Source organism: Anser brachyrhynchus (assembly GCF_964034855.1).
Source record: "Anser brachyrhynchus genome assembly, chromosome: 19".
NCBI lineage: Eukaryota > Metazoa > Chordata > Aves > Anseriformes > Anatidae > Anser > Anser brachyrhynchus.
This window is the reverse complement of record NC_137712.1, coordinates 7,285,484-7,304,648: the sequence shown is the minus strand read 5'-3', so window position 1 is coordinate 7,304,648 and position 19,165 is coordinate 7,285,484. Positions and strand designations below refer to the sequence as shown.

The window sequence follows — 19,165 nt, the reverse complement described above, 5'->3', positions numbered from 1 at the left end:
GAAGTCTTCCCTGAGCACCATCCTGAGCCAGCCCTTCCGGAGGCGTAGGGTTCTCTGTTTACTTTGGAAGACCTCAAAGCTGCTTCCTCCTCAGCTCCAAAAACACCAGGGGAACAATTAACAGCCTTCCCTCCCCAGTCTTCGGGCAGCTCGCGCCCATCTGATGCGCACGGCAAGCCTCGGCTGTGCTTTGAGGAGCGCCTGTTACCTTTCCTGGTGCAGTTGGTGCCCTCGGGGTCTCGGATGTAGCCGTCCTCACACTCCTGGCAGTGGAAGCCAACGGTGTGGTACAGGCAGCCGATGCACTCCCCGCTCTCCGGCTTGCAGACGCTGGGTGACAGCGCCGGGTCCACGTTCCCGTTGCACTGACACCTGACGCAGATGCTGTCCGAGTTGTAGTAGCCGCTGTCGCACTGGTTGCAGTTCGGGCCGGTGTAGCCAGCTTTGCATTTGTCGCACGTTGGGGCGGCTTCACCAGGCTCTAAGGAACGGAGAAAGCAAAAGAGGGATGTGCCATAGCCCCTCAGAGAAACACCCGCTGGGGGATTTGTTCTGTGGGACCCGACCGTAAACCACTTCGACAAGAATCAGCAGCCACTGAGTGTTAATCTCTAAGAACTGTATTTTTGGCTTAAAATCTAACTGCTGCATCCTCTGTTTCTAGGGGGAAAAAAAACGCTTTGTGGGTTTCTGACGCCTGGTACCAGCATCACAGAGCATGCTCAGCACGTTGCTAAGCGAACGGATGATTGCTCCTGAATGCTTCCATCTCGAGCAGCCAATTTCAGGAAGCAGCTGGAACTGTATCGGGGATGTCAGCAATCTGCAGGAACTTTGGGGCCTATATGAAGCCAGAGGAGGCTTGATTGCACAACTGATTAAGGAAATATCAAAAAAAAAGTCTTACATACATTCATTACAGCTATGACTTTTCTCAGTTATATCAAAACAGAGCGGGAAGATAGGGAAATCACGTTTGAGTCCCATGCAGATGTCCAAAAGCAAGCTCACGGAGGCACGGACGGCTGCGTGGCGCTGCTGGGCATCTCTTGCGCCTCTCCCTGCTGCCACAAGCGTGGTGGTTTCTCTCTGCAAAACTCTGCAGGCTTTTCAGAACAAGCTGTGTGCTGACTGATCTGCCTCCGCCACAGCTGCAGCCAGCAGCAAAGGGCTTCTGACACCTCTGCTGCACACCTGCTCTCGCAAGAGCGAGGCAAGCACCAGCAAAACGCCTCGAGCCTCACCGGGCTCCTGGGGCTGCTCCCACCAAGACGCCCCGGTCCCACCCTCACGGGCTATAAACCACCCCGCAGGCTGATGCACTCTGAGCAGCGATTTAATCAAACACTTTGAGAAGAGCCGTGCTCCTTATCAGAGGAATGAGACCCAACCCCAAAGCCTTACGTATTCGGCAGGTGCCGGTCGATGCCACGGTGGAGCACGGGCAGCGGTGGCAGGCGCGGGTGCTTCGGTAGAAGCCCTCCTTGCAGAGCTCGCAGTGCTTCCCCTCCGTGTTGCCCTCGCAGTGCAGGCAGGTGCCTGGGGACAGGAGAACAAGCAGCCGGTCAGCAGCAGGAACTGGAGCAGAACATTTGGAGCAAGAATGTGCCTGGGGTGCTGGCAATTATCAGAGCTCTCAGGTGGTTTGGGATGCCCTCCGGCCAAAACACAACCGTGGGACCAGCCCTGGCCTCTTATGACCTTCTGAGGGTCATCCCCTGCTCCACACATACATGGAAAAGTAGGTAGCCCCAGCAGAGATGCCCGCAGCTCATCACTTTTAAAGGTCAGTGCGGGTAAATACACGCTATCAGTATTAAATATTCCTCAACACAAAGGGTTTGGGTTGGCATCTGTGACAGCAAGCCAGGATCTTGATGCTTAAACTCCCCTAGGCTCAAGAGGGATCCCTCCAGCTCACGCCTTTACCTCTTTTTGTGTTCCTACACCACAAATCTGGGGGCCAGGGGTAAATAAATGCCACCGTCCTGCTCTGGGGGCTGATGGCTCCGTCCCAGCAGCGTGGCTGCAGCTCCTCCATCCCCGTCACAGGACTGTTTGCTACGGGCACCAGCCCGCAGCAGCACTGACCTTCCTGCAGAAACAGAGGAGACCTGGGGGCACCCGTGAGCCCCTGCCCCTACCTGGGGAAGCCCCTGAATCAGAAAACCGACAGGCTGTGTCTCAGAAGAGGCTGTGTCCTAATGGCCCTCTAAATTGCATTTCAACATTACCGTGAGCAGAGAAAGAAAAATCTCCCTAGTTATAAAAAGGCAGCCGCAACCAGAAGCCCATCCATCAATGGGAACATCCTATAATTCAGCAGGCTGCTCGTCGAGGTGGCAGTGACCTGAGGGGTGCTTTTTTGATTAAATCCCCTGTACAAGGCTCTAAAAGGGCAACAGCCACCTTACAACAAACCAGGGGGGGCACAGCACGGTTTATTCCCTGCATATCTGAGCACCGACAGGAGGTTTGCTGAGCTGCAGTGCTGCGGGGGTATGGAAGAGTCTCCTACCAACACGAACCACGTCTAAAATTCAGAATTGGGCTAACATCAACTGTTAAAAAACCCACAGCAGATTTCCTCATTGATTTCGGAGCGGTTTGGCTCCCGTGCAAGCCCAACACGCTGCACGCCTTCTCCTCCTCTCCCTGCACAGCGAAGGCTCCGCAGCCGAGCGTCCCCAGCGCGTCCTCGCAGCCCAGCCTCGTGCCAAGGACGGGAAGCAAACCCTGCAAACCCTGGCGGCTGCCGATTTTGGGAGGAGGCTGATTCACCGCGGCAGAGCCGGCAGCACCCCGGTGACTCAGGACGCCCGCACGGCGTCAGCTCCCCCGCAATGTTTGCTCTGCACCCAGCCGCCTGTCAGACACGAGCCGGTGGGTTTTGTGGGAGAGGTGTCAGGGTTAGAAGGGAAAACCATCTTCTGCTCTCTGCTTCTGCAGCTGCAGCCCTCCGCCAGCCGCTTCGCGAAAGTCACCGTGCCCGAGCAGCACCGAGGTGCCTCGACCCGTGCTCGGCAGGCGGCCGTGGTGGCGTAAAGCCGGGACCACCTCTGTTGTTTGCTGTACAGCCACGGTCAGTCCAGGACCACCTTTCCTGTCGGGGGAAATTACCCACATTTATCTACAGCAGCCCGGCAAAATGGCTGTGTTTCCAGTGAGTCAGCAGCTCGCTCAGCCGCGCAAAGCAATCGGGTATCAATGTGGAAAGCCTTAATAATTAATAGCACTTCCCACCCTGATAAGGCCCTGGGGAGGGATCGGAGCCGGCCGTACCCCAGCTGGGCGGATGCGACCCCACTCGCTGCACAACCGCAACTCCCGGCACAAGGGTCACGCTGAAGGAAGTGCCTGGGGAGCTCTGGCTGCCCGATTTCCAGCCCAATAATTTAAAATGTTCCTCCTGGGCACGGCTACGCTGAGCGAGGCTGTGCAGGGATGGCTTCCGAGCCGCCAGAGGGAGCCCAAAGTATGGCATTAATGCAGGGAAAAAAAAAAAAAACTTGAAAATTTGACAAAGCCTACACAGAGTTGATGTAAAGCTGGGAGGTCACACAAAGTGCAGGCTCTAGAGCAGGCTGAGCACGCTGGGTTCCTCGCAAGGCGGCAGATTGCATTTTTATGGCCTGTTCTCTGTTCTGGTTTTGTTGGGTTCCCCCATCCCCGGCAGCAAATAAAGCAGATGGAGGAAAAGGGGGGGAAAAAAAGGTCATTAACCTAAACGAGGACTTTTCTCTGCCGTGCAGCAGTCGGGGCTGGAGCACCCCAGTCGCAGGGCAGCCGGAGCAGCCCCAGTCCCAAGGCCACGGCTGCACTGGGGTTTGAATCAAGAGAGGGGGGAACGTCGGGGAAGGAGAAGGAAGAGCAGATTATCTTACTCCTTCACAAAACCCACACGCCCAGCTCCAAATCAGCAACACAGCTGATGTGTACACAGCTTTAGGTCCAATTTGTATCCTGCAGTATTAGCAGGACATAAGCATGTACTTAAAATTCAGTAAGGAATGAATGCACCAATTCATCCTCGAGGAGTGCAGCCCCCAAGCCCACAAAAACAGCTCTGCTGAGCGGGACCAGGGCGCTTCCTGGGCACAGCCGGCACTGTGCCTGCCTGTTCCTCCGCTGCAGACACACAGGCCACAAGGGAACAAACATTGGTGCCAAAATTGCCCAAAATACCATATTTGACGAGCTCTGTCTCTCTGCCAGCTATCAAAAAAAAAAAAAAAACCTCTGCAGCATTTCTGAAATGACTGCCCCTTTCTGAGCTCCTGGGTAAATATTACAGAATTGCTTTCCCTCCTGGAAGTTGTGATGAGAATTTGAGTTTTGCAGGGTGAGTTTTGTTGCTAAGCAGGGGCTGCGCAGGCAGTCGCACAGCGCTGCTCCTCTGGGACTTCTCCTTCCAGCGGGGATGGGAAAGCAATTCGTTTTTTTCCCTGTCCTCCCGTAAGCTCTTCAAGCACAGGTGCCTCGATATTTGCACTCCAACATCCATATGAGTGAGAGACAGCCAAAGAAATGATCACGGAAAATGAACAGGGCAAACTCATAAGAAGTGAGCAATGTTAATTAGGTGCTGCCAGTATTTTCCAACACTAATTATGTTGTCTGAGGCAATAATAGTCACCTTACGTCACTGCCAGTACAGTATATGTTTCCAGGTAAACAGCAGTTAAACAAAAGCTCCTTAAAAGCCTGTGTTGTGTGTTTGTGTAAGAGAACAATGGAACACTGATTTCCGATAGAGGCTGCAGGATAAAGGCTCCGCACTGCAGCCTGGAGTAAATAACGCAGCTTTTATCGAGAAGAGGACTCGCTCCAGCCTTGCCCTGCATCTTAATTCCAGGTTTAAGGTGAAGATCCGGGGCGCTCAGGGCACAAAGACGCAGCTTAATAGGGTGGGAGTGCAGGTCTGCTGAATGGAAGCGTGAAAAACCAGAGACAGAGAGGCACAGCTCACACCCCCGTGGTCAGGAGGGGGAAGGCTGTTTGGCTGTTACCTGTTAAGCGGTCGCAGGCTGTGGAGTGGTTGTTGCACTGGCAGGGCTCGCAGGTGGTTTCGTTGAGGCTGTAGTAGCCGTCACTGCACCGGTCGCACTTGAGGTCCGTTACGCCAACTTTACACTGGCATTTCCCATCGCTGCAGAGAGAAACAAGCTGTGAAATGGGGCGTGCCGCGAGGCATCCCGCGTGCAAACCCACGGCCGGTGTCTGGAACGCTCGTGCAAAAGCAGTCATCCTTACAGCGCTTCCAGCAGGGCACCGGGAACCATGGGGCCCTCTGGGAAGCCTCGGACCAAAACCATCCACCAGGATGCTCCGAGAGCCTCCGATCCCAGCTCCTGCAGGTGCTCGGATGCCCTGACGCCCACGCACTCACATGGCGTCCTCAGGTCTCCCCACTGGGGTTTCGCCCCAGGCAGATGTCATCCACCTGCACTCGGGGATCCCGTCACAGCCACAGTAAACCCCTCCGCCCAGGAGGCCTCTGCCCAGCAGGAGCCGGGGGAGGACCGCAAGAGGGGTCACCCCGAGGTGTCCCCCGCAGCTCACCACAACCTGCTTCCTTGGGCACGAGTCCACACAGAGTGCAGCACCGTTAAAATCGAGCGCATTGACGTTGGTTGCTGTGATGGAGCGCCAGGAGGGTATACAAGGCAGGAGCTGCCCTGATTCTTTTGGCTTTCCTTGACAGTCTCTGCATGTAGAGGCTTCTAACCTATTCCTTTCGTGAGCGACTTTACACACCGGCAGCATTTATGCCTAAATCACCAAGAAATAACATAAAAGGCCCCGTAAGCCCCGTGGCACAGTGACTGCCAGCTGCAGCCCTTCCCTCCTGCACTCCCAGGAGCTGCCGCCACCCGAGCGGGGCACAGAAATCCCTCTCCACATCTCCATCAGCCCTGGGGTAAAACCAGCCCTGCGTGCACAGGGAAACCACAATAAAAAAAACTAAATACAAGCAATTTGGTCCGCTCCAGGAGATGGGGTTATCCACAGCGGCAGCTCAGCATGGGTTCCACCACGGAGCACCCCTGGGCACCACAGGATGCACCCTCCTGTCCTGTCCTGTCCTGTCCTCTCCACCCTCCTCACCCCCTTCTTTAACTCCACATTTCAGGGCTCGCCGTGCCGGCACGTCGATAAGCCATTGTTCTCCCTCGCTCCTCCTGGGGAAGGGCGAGCAATGCACCATTTGTTTCTGAAAGCCCCTGGAAAAATGCGTTGATTAAAACTAATCGAGGCTGAGGCTTTAAAAGGCCTGATGCGCTGTGGATGCGGTGTTTTTAATTAAAAGGCAGGAGATTGCGATGTTTGGGGAAGACGCTGCTTCTGTGAGGAATTACCATAATTTAGTATTTCTGTCGCTCGTTTACTTGCCAAAGGAAGAGGAGATGCTCAAAGGCACACCAAAATACAGCCGGCAGCCCAAGAGGCCGCACAATTAAATACTTTCAGAACACGAAATTTCAGGCACATTTAATGGGCCGATTACAAGAAAAAGAAACGCGGTGTTTCCTTGCTCTCCAGCCCATTATCTGGGACTGCAGCAGGCAGACGCAGAATTCAAAGGGATGCTGTTGAGCAGCTCAGGCTGTCTGACTTTTAAAAAGCTTTTCACAAGACCCAACATTAATCCAAACGCTGCCACAGTGTTTAAAACAAGAGCAAACAAAAAGCAGTCTGTTTTTATTTGCTTCTGACCACTACTGGGCAGATATTCCTGTAAGCAGGCAGGGGATGGGCAGAGCCAAGAAGGGAAAAACAACCAATGGGGGATTTCCCTGGAGGCCTGGGTGCCCCGTTTTATTCCCTCCTGTCCCTCGTTCAGGCCTTTATTTCGGTGGCACTCTCCTGTTCCTCTGGCTGGCAGGCTCCCACGTCATTTTTGAAAGGTTTGCTTCCCCGATGGCTCTGCTGGAGCTCCACGCAGCATTTTGGGGGCAGCGTCCCTTGGTTTTACTCGTTAGCTTAAAAATAACAGGAAAAAAAGCTTTTTTTTAAAAAAAAAACACGGTTTTGGAAAGTTTGGTTTTAATGCCTCTCAAGCAGACCCTTTCTCAACATGTTACATATGGCCCAGAGCCAGGTTCTGCATGTGCAAGAATTAAATCACTCAGCAAATATAAAGCTTTGCCTGTGGTCATTGCTCCTATAGAATAAAGCCCGCTTACAACGCTCCTTTTCATAGCTCCAGCCCAGTAAAGGCTGTCAGACACTTTTTAAAGCAAAGGTCAATGATATAAATGCATTGCGACCACAAAAAAGTCCTGTTAACAGACCGATTGTGCCCATAAAAAATCCAGAAACTTGAAAGAAAAGACCCACAGTGTAACACTCGCACAGTGAGAACTGAGCTGGAGTTTGAGCCTAAGCCAGGAATTTCTTTTTTGGGGGAGGTGGGGGGGGAGGAGGGGGAAGGGAACGAAACAGTTTGATGCAGCAACATCAATTGCTCAACTCGATTTCAGATGATGATTAACTCCACCGAAGCCAGCCAGGAAGACTGCAAGGTGACACCTCCGAAATCCTGCCCGGCCCGACGGCGCAGAGCATCACCCAGCTCACTTCCAGCCCGGACCGACGGCCAGGGACGGACACACGGCCGGGACGGGCTGCGCCTGGAAGCACCGGGCAGCAGGGGAACCCACAGCCTTGCAGCAAGAAAGAAAATAAAAGCCTTACGATATCTGCGGCCTGCGACAGATCGCCGTGTGCAGCTGCTGGGTTCCCAGACCTCCGTAGACACGGCCCTAAGCGAGGGGACAGGGCAGGCACGAGGCGGAGGAGCACAGCCTCAGGGCTGCCCGGAGGCACGCTGTGCACGGCTTCACGGTGTAACAGAAAACCCTTCACGAGCTCTCTCCAATGATTTCTTTTCTTCTCCTGTTTTTTTTTGTTTTGTTTTTTTTTTTTCCTTTCCCAAGGAGAAGAAATTCATTTTGAATGTTTTCCCAGCTGCCAGACAAACCTGGATGCCCAGCTGCCATTGAGAGCCCAGGAGCTGCCGGACCAAGCCCAAGCTGACCAAAGTGTCCCAGCACTGAGGTTTTGTGCCTTTTTTAGTGTTTTTTTATTTTATTCTTCAAGACTGGCAGGATTTTGGAGCAGATTAAGAGAAGGAGGGAGCTCCCACGGGTCTCAATCGGGACACACCGTGTGGATGGGCCACGCGAAAACTCCCACGGCTCTGAAGGAAAGCTCTGCCAAAGACATTTCCCATCTTTCTGCTTTCTGGCGCACAAAGCAGGCCCAGCACCATGGCACAGCATCGCCCAGCACCACAGCACCGCCCAGCACCACGCTGCTTGTCAGGAGCTTCTCCCTGAGCTGGCGAGCCCCCAAACTGCAGGGCAGGGTGACGGCATGTCCTGAGCCCCGCAGCGTCCCCAGCTTCACCTGCCTGTCCCCTGCCAGCCGCTGCTGCATCCACGGTGGGCGCAAACCTCCTGTGAGTGAGGCACATCGTTCATCCCGGCAGGGCCGAGGTGTGCCCGTAACGCACACAATTACCAGCGACAGCGCTCCGTATGAATGAGGAGCAATGCGCCGCCGAGCCACGAGCATCTGCACAACAACCCTCGTGCGAAGGCTTTGTCGCACTTTGATGGGATGAGACAAAAAGGGCGCTGCAAGAGACGAGGAGGATTGAGAAGCGACGTTGCTACAAGCGGTGCATTTGACCAGTGAGCGCGGCTCCTTTTGTGCTGGTTCTCTGCGGTGCCTGGCAGCACCGGGGGATGGATGAGCCCTCCTGCGTCCTCCTCACCCCCTGCGAACCGAGCCCTACAAGACACGTCCACGGAAAGCCCCGGCTATTAACACCTGCCCTAAGCAAACCGAGAACCATCATAACGCACGCGTTGGTTTTCCTTTCGGCCAATTCATTTGAGTGTCAACACGTGGGGAAACGGCGAGCAGGAAAAGCCCCGTAATAGCACACGGCCGGGTTTTGCCTCCCCGCTCCCTCGGCTCCCCGCGACGCCGCTGGAAGCCAAACCGCTTTCGTGGAAGCGTTACCGCAGGCAGCGAGCCCCGCGCCCGGCTCTGAGCCGCCTTTGTGGCGGGCAGAAGAAGCGGGGCTTTATCGCGGCGAACATTGGGCCATTGTGCGCCGCATTCCTCGCTTTGTGCCGGGGGACGGCATCTGTTTAGACGGCAGCCCTCGACAGAGCGGGGACCCTTCACAGCTCTGAAAGGCCGCTCTGTAAATGTCAAAGGGACACCTTGTCCAGCCGCCACCGCCTCCCCCCGACCCTGCCGGGGACACCCTGCGTCACGGAAAAGCCGGGCATCTCCTGCCCCGGTGCCCCCGGCACCACCCGCGGGGACTTGGTGGCAATGGGGAGACCGCGATGGCCCCGGAGAGCAAGGTTGGATGGGGTCCCCTGTGGAGGAGCAGTGAAAGCCTGGCTAAGTGCAAAATCCCATCCCCATAGGGTGGGTCCCCACAGCCCAGATCATCCCCTAGAGATGAGGGCAACACGGCCATGGCACGGCCAACCTGGTGCAGAAGACGACACATCAGTGGGGAAGGCAGGGAGAAGGGGCTGGTCTCCACCGGTCCCACTGGTTTTGCACAGCGTAGCCCCTCCATCCCCTAGACCTCTACTGACACCTCCTTGCATGGGATAGGAAAAGGCACGGGCAACAAGCGTGGCCCGAAATCTGGCTGGGCACCACCTCCCCAAATCCAGAATTCAGCCATCAGAACTTGTAGAGCCGTGCCGGTATTTTTTTTGAGGGCAGTCAGCGTTCACCAGAGCAGCAAGTCTGCAAGAGGCAAGAGGAACGGCGAAGCCTGTTGGAAAATCAGCAAAATACCAGGATTTCTGAGAAGCCCCAATTACTGTAGGGGAGATGATAACAGCCTGCCGCTCACTGCCGCTGTGCCTGATCGCTCATCCGTTCCCCTCTCCCGTCTGCAACCTGATAAAAATGGGTGCAGGTACAATATTTACCATGCCTGAGGGGGGAAGAGAGAGGGAGAGCTAAACCAGATGCAAAGGATACGAGAGTCTGTAATAGAAGAGATATTTTGATAATTAAAGTATGCAGAAAAATATGCTCTACCCGGGTATTCTGCATTTATGACGTCCACATGCAACAATTTCCGCTACGAAAAAAATCTGTTCTTGGCAGAGGGCTGCTGACGAGGCATTGCTCGGAGATAATGAGCCACCACTTGTGCTCAGGCGATCTATAAAAGAGAGCACAGTCTTTCTGGAATAGGGGAAAATGTGCTTTTATGGGGATGGTTTTTCAGAAGTCCTTGGGAAGTTGGGTTTCCAAGGCCCAGTCTCTAAAGGGAGCAGTGCCTGGTGTGGTTTATGGGGCTGCTAAGGTACAGCAGGATGGAACCACCCCTCCCACCCCCCAAGAAAAAAAAAAAAGAAAAAAAAAGATATTTCCAAGAGTGTGACAACACAAATGGCATAAAATGAGAATTTTCTTTATGCAAAATGCAAACTCCACTGCCTTCCCTCAGGCAACCCTGCGTGCCTGGCTCCTTCCTGCCCAGGCTAGGGAAGCTCCACAAAACCCTTGAATGTCAGTGGCTCTGCATTTTAGTCAAACACGCCGTGATTTCCCCCGTGATTTCTTTGCGTCTTCCCACATCCAAGCACCTCCGCAAGCCCGGCGAGCCGCTCTCCCTGCCCAGCTCCCCCAGAGCCCCCAGCCCTCATTCAAAGACCCTCACAGAGGACATTGTCCGGTGCTGCTGACCTTGCTCCCATCAGCAACGCTCTCACAGATCCGTGTGAGCAAGGGTCAGCAGCACAGCCTCTCAAAGGAGCAGCCCACCACAAAGAAGGCACAGAGGGACGGATGCTGCCCCGCCATCGGTGCCCCCCTTTCAGCCTCGCAGCTCCAGGGCACAGCCATGTACAAATGCTCTCAGGGACGCTCCGCTTTAATTCTTTTTAATGGGGACACAAAGCATCAGATCCCCTCGAGGGTGCAAAACATCTCTGAATTAACGCTTTGGCATTTATATGCATGATCTTTTTATTTTTTTTGTCTTTTTAGAACGGAAGCGAGTGACAGCAGCTCCTCAAACACGCCTTACGCCGAGCCTGTGGCACGAAGCGCGGCTGAAGCCAGACCCCACGCCGCAGAGCTGCGAGGAGCAAGGAGCGGCTGCTGAGCTAGCAGAGGAGCAGCGTGTTTCAGCTCAGGGCACAAGGCAAAGCAGCTGTCAGCTCCAGGCAGCACGTCGCAGCTTCTGCTTCCCATCACCCCTCTGCTCGTGGGGAAACTGAGGCACGGGCTGATGGAGCGACGTATTAAATTTGCAAAAGCCCATCTTGACATACACCTCTTTTCATTATGGACAACAATAGTACATTATACGTGTCTAATTTAGAGGGTTTTTTTTTACTTTTTAAAGGGAACTGGCAGTGCTAGCGTGAGTTGGATGGTTAGCCCACGCCAGCCAAACCACCCAACGATCCTTACGCACCCCACGGCAGCCACAGCTCCCGGTGTTCACCAGCACGGGCAGTGCTGCAGTAGAAGATGAGGTGCACCACATCACCTTCCCTGCGATGGAGAGAAACTAACCATAACCACACAAGCAACTTCTCAATACCCGAAAGCCTCACCAAGTGATTTTCTCCCCTCTCGCATCAGCCAGCAATGTCTCTGAAGACAGAAATAAAAGAAAACTTCATAGAAAGGGGAAACAGCAATGGGAAACTGAGCCCTGAACCCTTCTGCAGGCCAGCACCATCTCACAGCACCTTCTCCATTATCACATCCCAAAACACGGGGCGCGAGAGCAGCCGCATAGGGATGCTTGCCCACGTGCCCCCAGGAAGAAAAGCCGAGTCCTACGTCCTGCACTAGGAAAGCCTTGAAGAAATGCCTGGTAGGAGGTAAATGAGAGCAGCGCCACCAGTCCTCCCAGTCATGGGGCGCAGGGAGGCACTGGGATGCTTTCAGGGTGGCCCTGCCCTGTCTGCAGCCTGGCACGGGGCTGGCTGGTGCTGCTAGCAAGGGAGAAAATGCAAAGTCATTTGACATCTCCTCCTCTCGCAGGCTTGGTGTTACACATAATCCTGCTTCGTTAATTAAGCCAGGCAGAGGACAGGTCTGCACAGGAAAACTATTTCACCATAGATTGAAATAGCTGTGCCCGTGCAGCTCCTCGTGTGGTGCTCAGCAGCAGGAGGAGGCTTCCCACCGAGCCCAGCCCCGTTACTCGGCCCCCCGTGGGGAGAAGCTGCTGGAGCATCACCTCCACCAGGCAGGGCCAGCCCTGGGAGCAGGAGGATGGGTGGGCAAAGCACCAAGTGCTCTCTGCTGGAGGTGCCCAGCCGATGGTGCCAGGGACACAGCTGGTGGGGGCAGCTCCTGGCCAGGACCACATCACCACGGGGCTGGGGCCACAACGGGCATCATCTCCACCTGCCCCCACCAGGGGCTTTGGTCCTGAGGCTCGGACAACTCCTTGTGCTCAGCCCGTGCTCCCATAGGAGCCCTCGTCCTCAGCTTCCCCTGCTCCATCACCCTGAAACTTCAGCTTTTCTTCTCCCTTCCTGTGGACCCAGGCCACAGCTATCTCCAGCGAGCACCCGCACAGCATCCAAGCCAGCAAAACAGGGTTTGTGCGAGGAGCCCAGGCGTCACCACAGCGGGGACAGCTCGCTCCTGCTCTGCAGGATGCGTCAGCCCCACGCGGCACCGGGCCAGGCTCCGCGCCGCAGGGCGAGAGCAGCCACCCAACGCGGCTGACTCACCGGCACGGAAAGCCTCCGCCTCCCAGGGGGGACTCCCAGATAAGCAAATAAGAATTATAAATAAATAATTTTTTTTTCAAAACAGCAACCTTCGATTAGTGGCTCTGGAGCCCATTCACAGAGACAGCGTGTCAGGTCAATGTTCACTCCCAAAGTCAACGATCTGCCTCAGGAAAGGGATTTTTTATTTATTTATTTATTTTTATTTGATGGTCTGCATTTGCGGTCTAGTTAATAAACAGTGTATTTGGCTGGCCAGATGGCACAAGGATAGAGCATGCCTGGAAATAATAATAATAACCATCATATGGTGGTGCTTTAAAAGGCACTTTTGCACAAGCCTGAGCGAGCTGACTGAGACGTATCGGGCGTGTTTTGTGTGCCCCGAGCACTCAGCCTTCAGGCAGGCTGTCCCTGAAATCAGCCACTGGCGGAGCTGCTCAGAGCCTGAAACACTGCTGCTGCTTCACCCCAAGACTCTTCTGAAGAGCAGGCACTTTTTTCTTAAGCCAGCGTGCAGGAATTAACTTGTGCAAGTGAATGTTTGGCTGGCACTTTAAAATATAATAATAATAACAAAAAAAAAAAGCGGACAGCTGTCAGGATTTTTTTTTTTAAACATCAACAAAGCTGGAGCTGGCTGCTGGCGCTGGGCCATGCTGGCACGCTCCATCCCGAGCAGGGGCTGCCCCGTGCGCTCCTCGTGCTGCAGATCACCGCACCCGGTCCCCAGCATCTGCTCTGCCCAGCTCCCAAGCCCCTCTCCTGGACGTCTGTCTCCTTATTTCTTTAATTCTTGACTTTGTTTTATTATTTCTCAACTTGTTTTTTTGCTCTGGTTGTGACCAGTCCCTACCGCTGTGGGAACGAGAGCAGTGATGATTTAGTGCGGGTGCAGCGGGCAGCGCCCCAGCCCTGCAGCACAGACGGCTGACCCAGTTCTCCTCTCTTTAAATACCTAGAGGTCATTTCAGCCTGTGGCCAACCTCACGGAGCACGCAGGAGAAACACAGAGCAATCTATGCCACCATCAGTCCTCCTCTCTCCTCCTGCCCAAGACTTTCTCCCAGTTTTGCCCCATGTTCCCTGTTCTAAACGCATGAGGATCCATCTCCCCCACGTTCCTCAAGGCTGCAAAACAATACAGCAACAGGAAGAGCCAGGGACATTCTCCGCCACTTCTGGGTCTTCTCACGTTGGGATGGGGCACGAGGGCTCACCACGTGTACCAGCTCCTTCTCCTTCACACCTCGGAGCAGCCCACCCACAGCTCCCGGGGCGCTTCCCGCTGGCGTGGGCGGATGGCACCCACTGACACAGGTCGGGACAGGAACGCTCCCTGCCCCTCGGCTCCTGCCTCTCCAGGATGAGATTCCCCCAATCTGCCATGCTGCCCCGTTTGTCTTTCCATCAGGTCCCACCAAACTTGCCTTTCCTATTCTGCGGCAAACCCCGACTCCTCTAGGAATATTTTCCTACTGCTAAAAACGCAAGTGGAAAACTCCGTCCACCCCCAAGAGTCAGTTTTTTAGTAGGAAGGTCACTGATCTAGGTTCTGATTTTTCATAGCTCATGCCACCAGGGAAACACAGCATTGAAAGAAAAAAGAGGGCCATCAACACCGGGCTTGGGTGCTTGGAAAAAACAACGCATGAAGTTATTACAAACAGCATGCCCCTGCAGAACATTGCGGTTCTGACTCAGCACCAGCCTTGGCAGCAACGTGCAGGTGTTGAGCACGCAGGGAGCCCAGACCAAACCCCAAAAGACAACAGGACTGATGCCAGCGCAGCAGAAGCTCACGGCAGAGGAACATGTTCATTATATGACAGCTCAGGAGCATCTGCGGCAGCTTTCTTGATGCAGAGAAGGCGCGGACGAGGCTGGGTTAAATGCCGGGCAGGGCAGGAGCCAACGCTTCTTTCACAATGCTGAACAAAGGCAGACCGCAGCACAGTGCCTGCCCCTGCTGCAACTGATCTCCCTTCAGAAAAAAGCCTCCCCAAAGCCTCCTGTGCCAGCCCAACCTCTGCATCCCTCCGGGCGGCCGCTGTGAAGGCAGCCTGGTCCAGCAGGGGCTGCGGGATGCACGAGGCGACAGAGGAGAGGTCCTGCTGACACTCAGGGCTGAAGGGTGCCTTGGCTCCTCTGTGGGCTGCCAGGGCTTTTGCCATAGCTACAGATATTTTTATAATCCAGATCTTGAAAGAGAGGAAGAACACGCTTCGTGAATTTTTGTGAAACTAATTTCCTTCCTGTGTTTTTTTTAAATGTTTTAATTTTTTTATATACTAGAGCCAGATGATACAATCCATTCTTGCCTGCTCGGCACCCCAAATCCCCAGAAAAACCACCCCAAGATCCCCCCAGCACCCTGGAGCAGGGATGCTCAGCTACTTACTCATCGCAGCTGGATCCGATGGCACCGGCGGGGCTGCAGCCGCAGGGCAGGCACCGCTGCCGGCTGGGGTCGGGGTGGAAGCCCTGGGCGCAGCTCTCGCAGCGCGGCCCCGTGTAGCCCTCCAGGCAGACGCAGTGTCCTGGCGTGCCATGGCAGGAGGCCGCGTCGACGCTCCCCACGGCGCTGCAGTTGCATGGCTCTCCTGCAAGAGGGAAAGAGAGGCTGAAGCCAGCATGCTGGGGGCACGCGGGGCTTGGGTCATACCCAGGGGATGGGTATAGCCACTTAAATGCATGTATATACACAGAGAATCATAGAATAACCTGAGTTGGAAGGGACCCCCAAGGATCAGAGTCCAGCTCCTGGCCCTACACAGGACCACCCCAAAATCAGACCCTAAATTTGAGGGCATTGTCCAAATGCTTCTTGAACTCTAGCAGGCTCAGGGCTGTGACCACGTCCCTGGGGAGCCTGTCCCAGTGCCCGACCACCTCTGGGTGCAGAACCTTTCCCTCACCCCCATCCTGACCCTCCCCTGTCCCAGCTCCATGCCGTCCCCTCGGGTCCTGTCGCTGTCCCCAGAGAGCAGAGCTCAGCGCCTGCCCCTCCGCTCCCCTCGTGAGGGAACTGCAGGCCGCCATGAGGCCTCCCCTCGTGAGGGAGCTGCAGGCCGCCATGAGGCCTCCCCTCAGGAGGGAGCTGCAGGCCGCCATGAGGCCTCCCCTCGTGAGGGAGCTGCAGGCCGCCATGAGGCCTCCCCTCGTGAGGGAGCTGCAGGCCGCCATGAGGCCTCCCCTCAGGAGGGAGCTGCAGGCCGCCATGAGGCCTCCCCTCAGCCTCCTCTCCTCTGGGCTGAACAAACCACGTCACCTCAGGCACTCCTCAGACATCTTGCCTTCCAGTCCCTTCACCATCTTCATGTACGTATCGTATACATTATAATAGATACATATATATAATCACAGTCATTGTTGTCTGGTTACATGGCTCCAGGAGCTGACCAACACTTGGTGGTGTAACATGAGGATAAAATAATTGCCCCGACCCTGTGCAACCTGCTCTTGGTGGCCCTGCCTGAGCAGGGGCCCGGGCCACAGGACCTCCAGAGGTCCCTTCCAACCTCAGCCATTCCGTGGAAATTAGCAACAGGCGGCAAACCCCCTAATTATAAGATCCGGCATTTCACAGCACGGAAACACCTCAGGTTTACCAACAGGATGTCTTTATGACACGGACATACACGGCATACCTACACGATGCACTAAGTACGACCACTGTTCACTGAGAAACAAAACAAAATCCCCTGAAGACCAGAGGGATTTGAGCTCCGTGCGTTTGGGGCTGAGCATCTTCCACCTCCCATCGCAGAGGTCTGTCCTCTGGAAGTCTGCCCTCTGCTCTGGGAGCACGAACATGCCTTTAACCACCAGGGCAGCGGGGACCTCCTGACCTGCAGCTGCCACCCTGCCTACCACACAACGGCCACCATCAGCCCCACCGCAAGCTTTGGGGCCCCACACACGTGCTTTGGGGACACTTGTTCTTCACAGGGCTGTGGAGACCACACACCAAAAAAAAATATCTTTTGAGCAAGTGGTGCCTTTCGAGCCCCCCCCCCACTGTATTTCTCATAATATTGTGAAGTACCAAACACACCAAAGAGAACAACCTCCCCAGCAATTTGTTTCTGACACGAGCTTTATCTCCACTTCTTCATTGCAAAATATTTGGTGCCTTAATAATTTAAAGGCTTTCGCTGCCAAGTGTGAATTATAAACGAGGATTATTTTCTGAAGTAGCGCATAAAGCATCAGGGGCTTTACACAAGCATTGCTGTTTGTTTTTGCCTGAGAAAAGCCATATTCGGGGCACTGCACAGAGGGGAGAGGCCAGGCCCCCAGCCCAAGAAAATCAGGCTGAAACAAAGATCAAATCATGCCAAGAAGGCACACGACTACTGCTCCACATCAGAGCTAGGATTTAAGGTCATCCAACATTGACACCGCACACCTGTGCCCCAATTGTGGGGACTGGAAATGGCTTCCCAGGCCAGACAGGTCTTCAGCAGGTGCCTGCACTGAACCACATTTAAAACCCAGGGACTGCATGAAGATTCATGTATTAATCTATAAGTGATCTGCTAAAATTCGACCACAGTGAAGCCCTCAAAAAGTGCCTTTGGAAACAAAAACCGCAGGGTCTCCCACATTGCAGAAGCACTGTAGAAGTTTCCCTGATGGCTGTTGTTGCCCTTTACTGGTAGCAGGTTATAGGGCAGTTTTCTCTGAAGCCCATGAATTACGCATGGACTCTTCAAGAAGTAATGGAGTCCCCTTCTCCCAAAAGTGCCAGGACCTCTCTGAGCAGCAGCCAGCCAGACTTGCTGCTTAATACCACGCTGCGCCTTGACTGTTTGTTTTCTTCCAACACGAATCACAGAAATACAAGTTATTTAGCTTTGTTACCCCATCAAGACATCTAGAGTATCCCTATGGAAGTTATTTTGCACCTACACACCTGCGAAATTGCACCTCAATTTTCTTCAATCTAAGCCAGCAAATAGGACAAACACCTCAAGATCCACAATTAGCCACTCCAGCATCCACTTCAGATAACGAGCCCAATTCCCGTCTCAATTATTCGAGTGGAACCTCAGCGATTTGGGCACTTGGGCTTCTCCCAGCCAGAGCAAGCCACGAAAACCTGCCTTGAGCCAACACGGCACCTGCTCTGCAGTTTGTCAAACACATCAAAACAAATTTTCAAAGCTTGCTTTGTGTTGCAGCTGAGATAGGGCTGTGCCGAAGCAGGTTTATGAGCTTGGTTTTGTGGCCATGCTGCACGAGGGGACAAAAGAATGCTGTCCCCACACACAGCACGCTGGCAGGAGGGGGAAGATTTTGGCTGCACGTTACCTTCAGAGGAAACCAGCCATGGCAAAGAAGGAAAAAACAGAAGTCGGGGAGCTGCGTATATTGGCAAAAGCCTCGCTTTTCTTTAGCCCTTTATCGAAGGACTGCAGGTGTCCATCAAAGAGGATCCGGCCATCGCCACGCCGTGGAGCAGCTCCTTGGGATCGTCCCCGGTACTTACAGGAACCCAAGGGGAGGTGAAGGCAGGGATGGACGGGACAGGCCCGGGAGCTGCAAACCCGAACAGCCTGGCTGCACAGTGCAACCGACTCTGGGTTGATCTTGGCAATGGCACCGGCTACAAAAATGAGTTTTCTTTCCTCTGGCAAGGCTGTTTGCACACTGAGACTCCCTCAGGCTTGGGGAGCTATACGCATTCCAAAAACACACCAGCTAACTTCACGGTGCCTTTTTTTTTTCCGTCTTCCTCTTTTGCAGGTCAATACTGCACAAATTCAGGTCAAACCTGGGGGCGACTAATTTCCAGCAGCCAAGCTCGATGGCACCACAAAGCACCAGCTCCACATTCCCTGAGAGAGCAAGAAATGCTGCAGTAATCCAAAATAATGCAGGCAAAAAGAGCTTTGTGTTGGCAGGCTTGGGGGGGGCACCTCCTGCTGCTGCTGAAACAGGAAAACCTGCAAAATAATCAGACCCAGGCACCTGGTATGGCACCGCAGGGCCAATACCGAAGAGATCTCCCAAAAAGGTGGCTGCCCTGCATCCCCCAACCCTCTCAGGGGATTTTTGGGAAGGGACAATGCCCACATCAGGAGGGAAGCATCACATGTGGTCGTCCCCCCCCCCCCCCCCAGAACAAAGACCCGCTCTGCTGTGACCGTCTGACACAACCCCAATGTGCCCTAAATGCCCTTCGGTGGGGAAGCAGAGGAGAAGCAGACAGCAGCATTAAAACCCGGCGGCGAGCGCAGCGTCGGGTTTGACATGATGATGTACCAGACTATGAAAACCCCAGGCTTAATTCAAAAGACACTTTGTTGTCCCGACGGCAGCCGGGTTGGAGGAGGCGGGCGTGATCCCCAGCCAGAAAGGGAAAGCGGCAACGAAGCCTCTACCTTCCAGATCTGGGAATACAT

General features: G+C 54.4%; 1 protein-coding gene across 2 annotated transcripts in view; it reads right to left on the bottom strand.

Annotated features, from left to right (window-relative positions):
• The window catches only part of MEGF9 (multiple EGF like domains 9), a 44,469-nt gene that overhangs the window by 8,227 nt on the left and 17,077 nt on the right, over positions 1-19,165 (bottom strand). For both annotated transcript variants that reach the window (XM_080562512.1, XM_080562513.1), the window contains exons 2-5: positions 15,157-15,358; positions 5,010-5,149; positions 1,405-1,539; positions 209-481 (exon numbers count right to left, since the gene is read on the bottom strand). In XM_080562512.1, the coding sequence (XP_080418638.1) occupies positions 209-481; positions 1,405-1,539; positions 5,010-5,149; positions 15,157-15,358 (750 nt within the window). The remainder of the gene's footprint in view (positions 1-208; positions 482-1,404; positions 1,540-5,009; positions 5,150-15,156; positions 15,359-19,165) is intronic.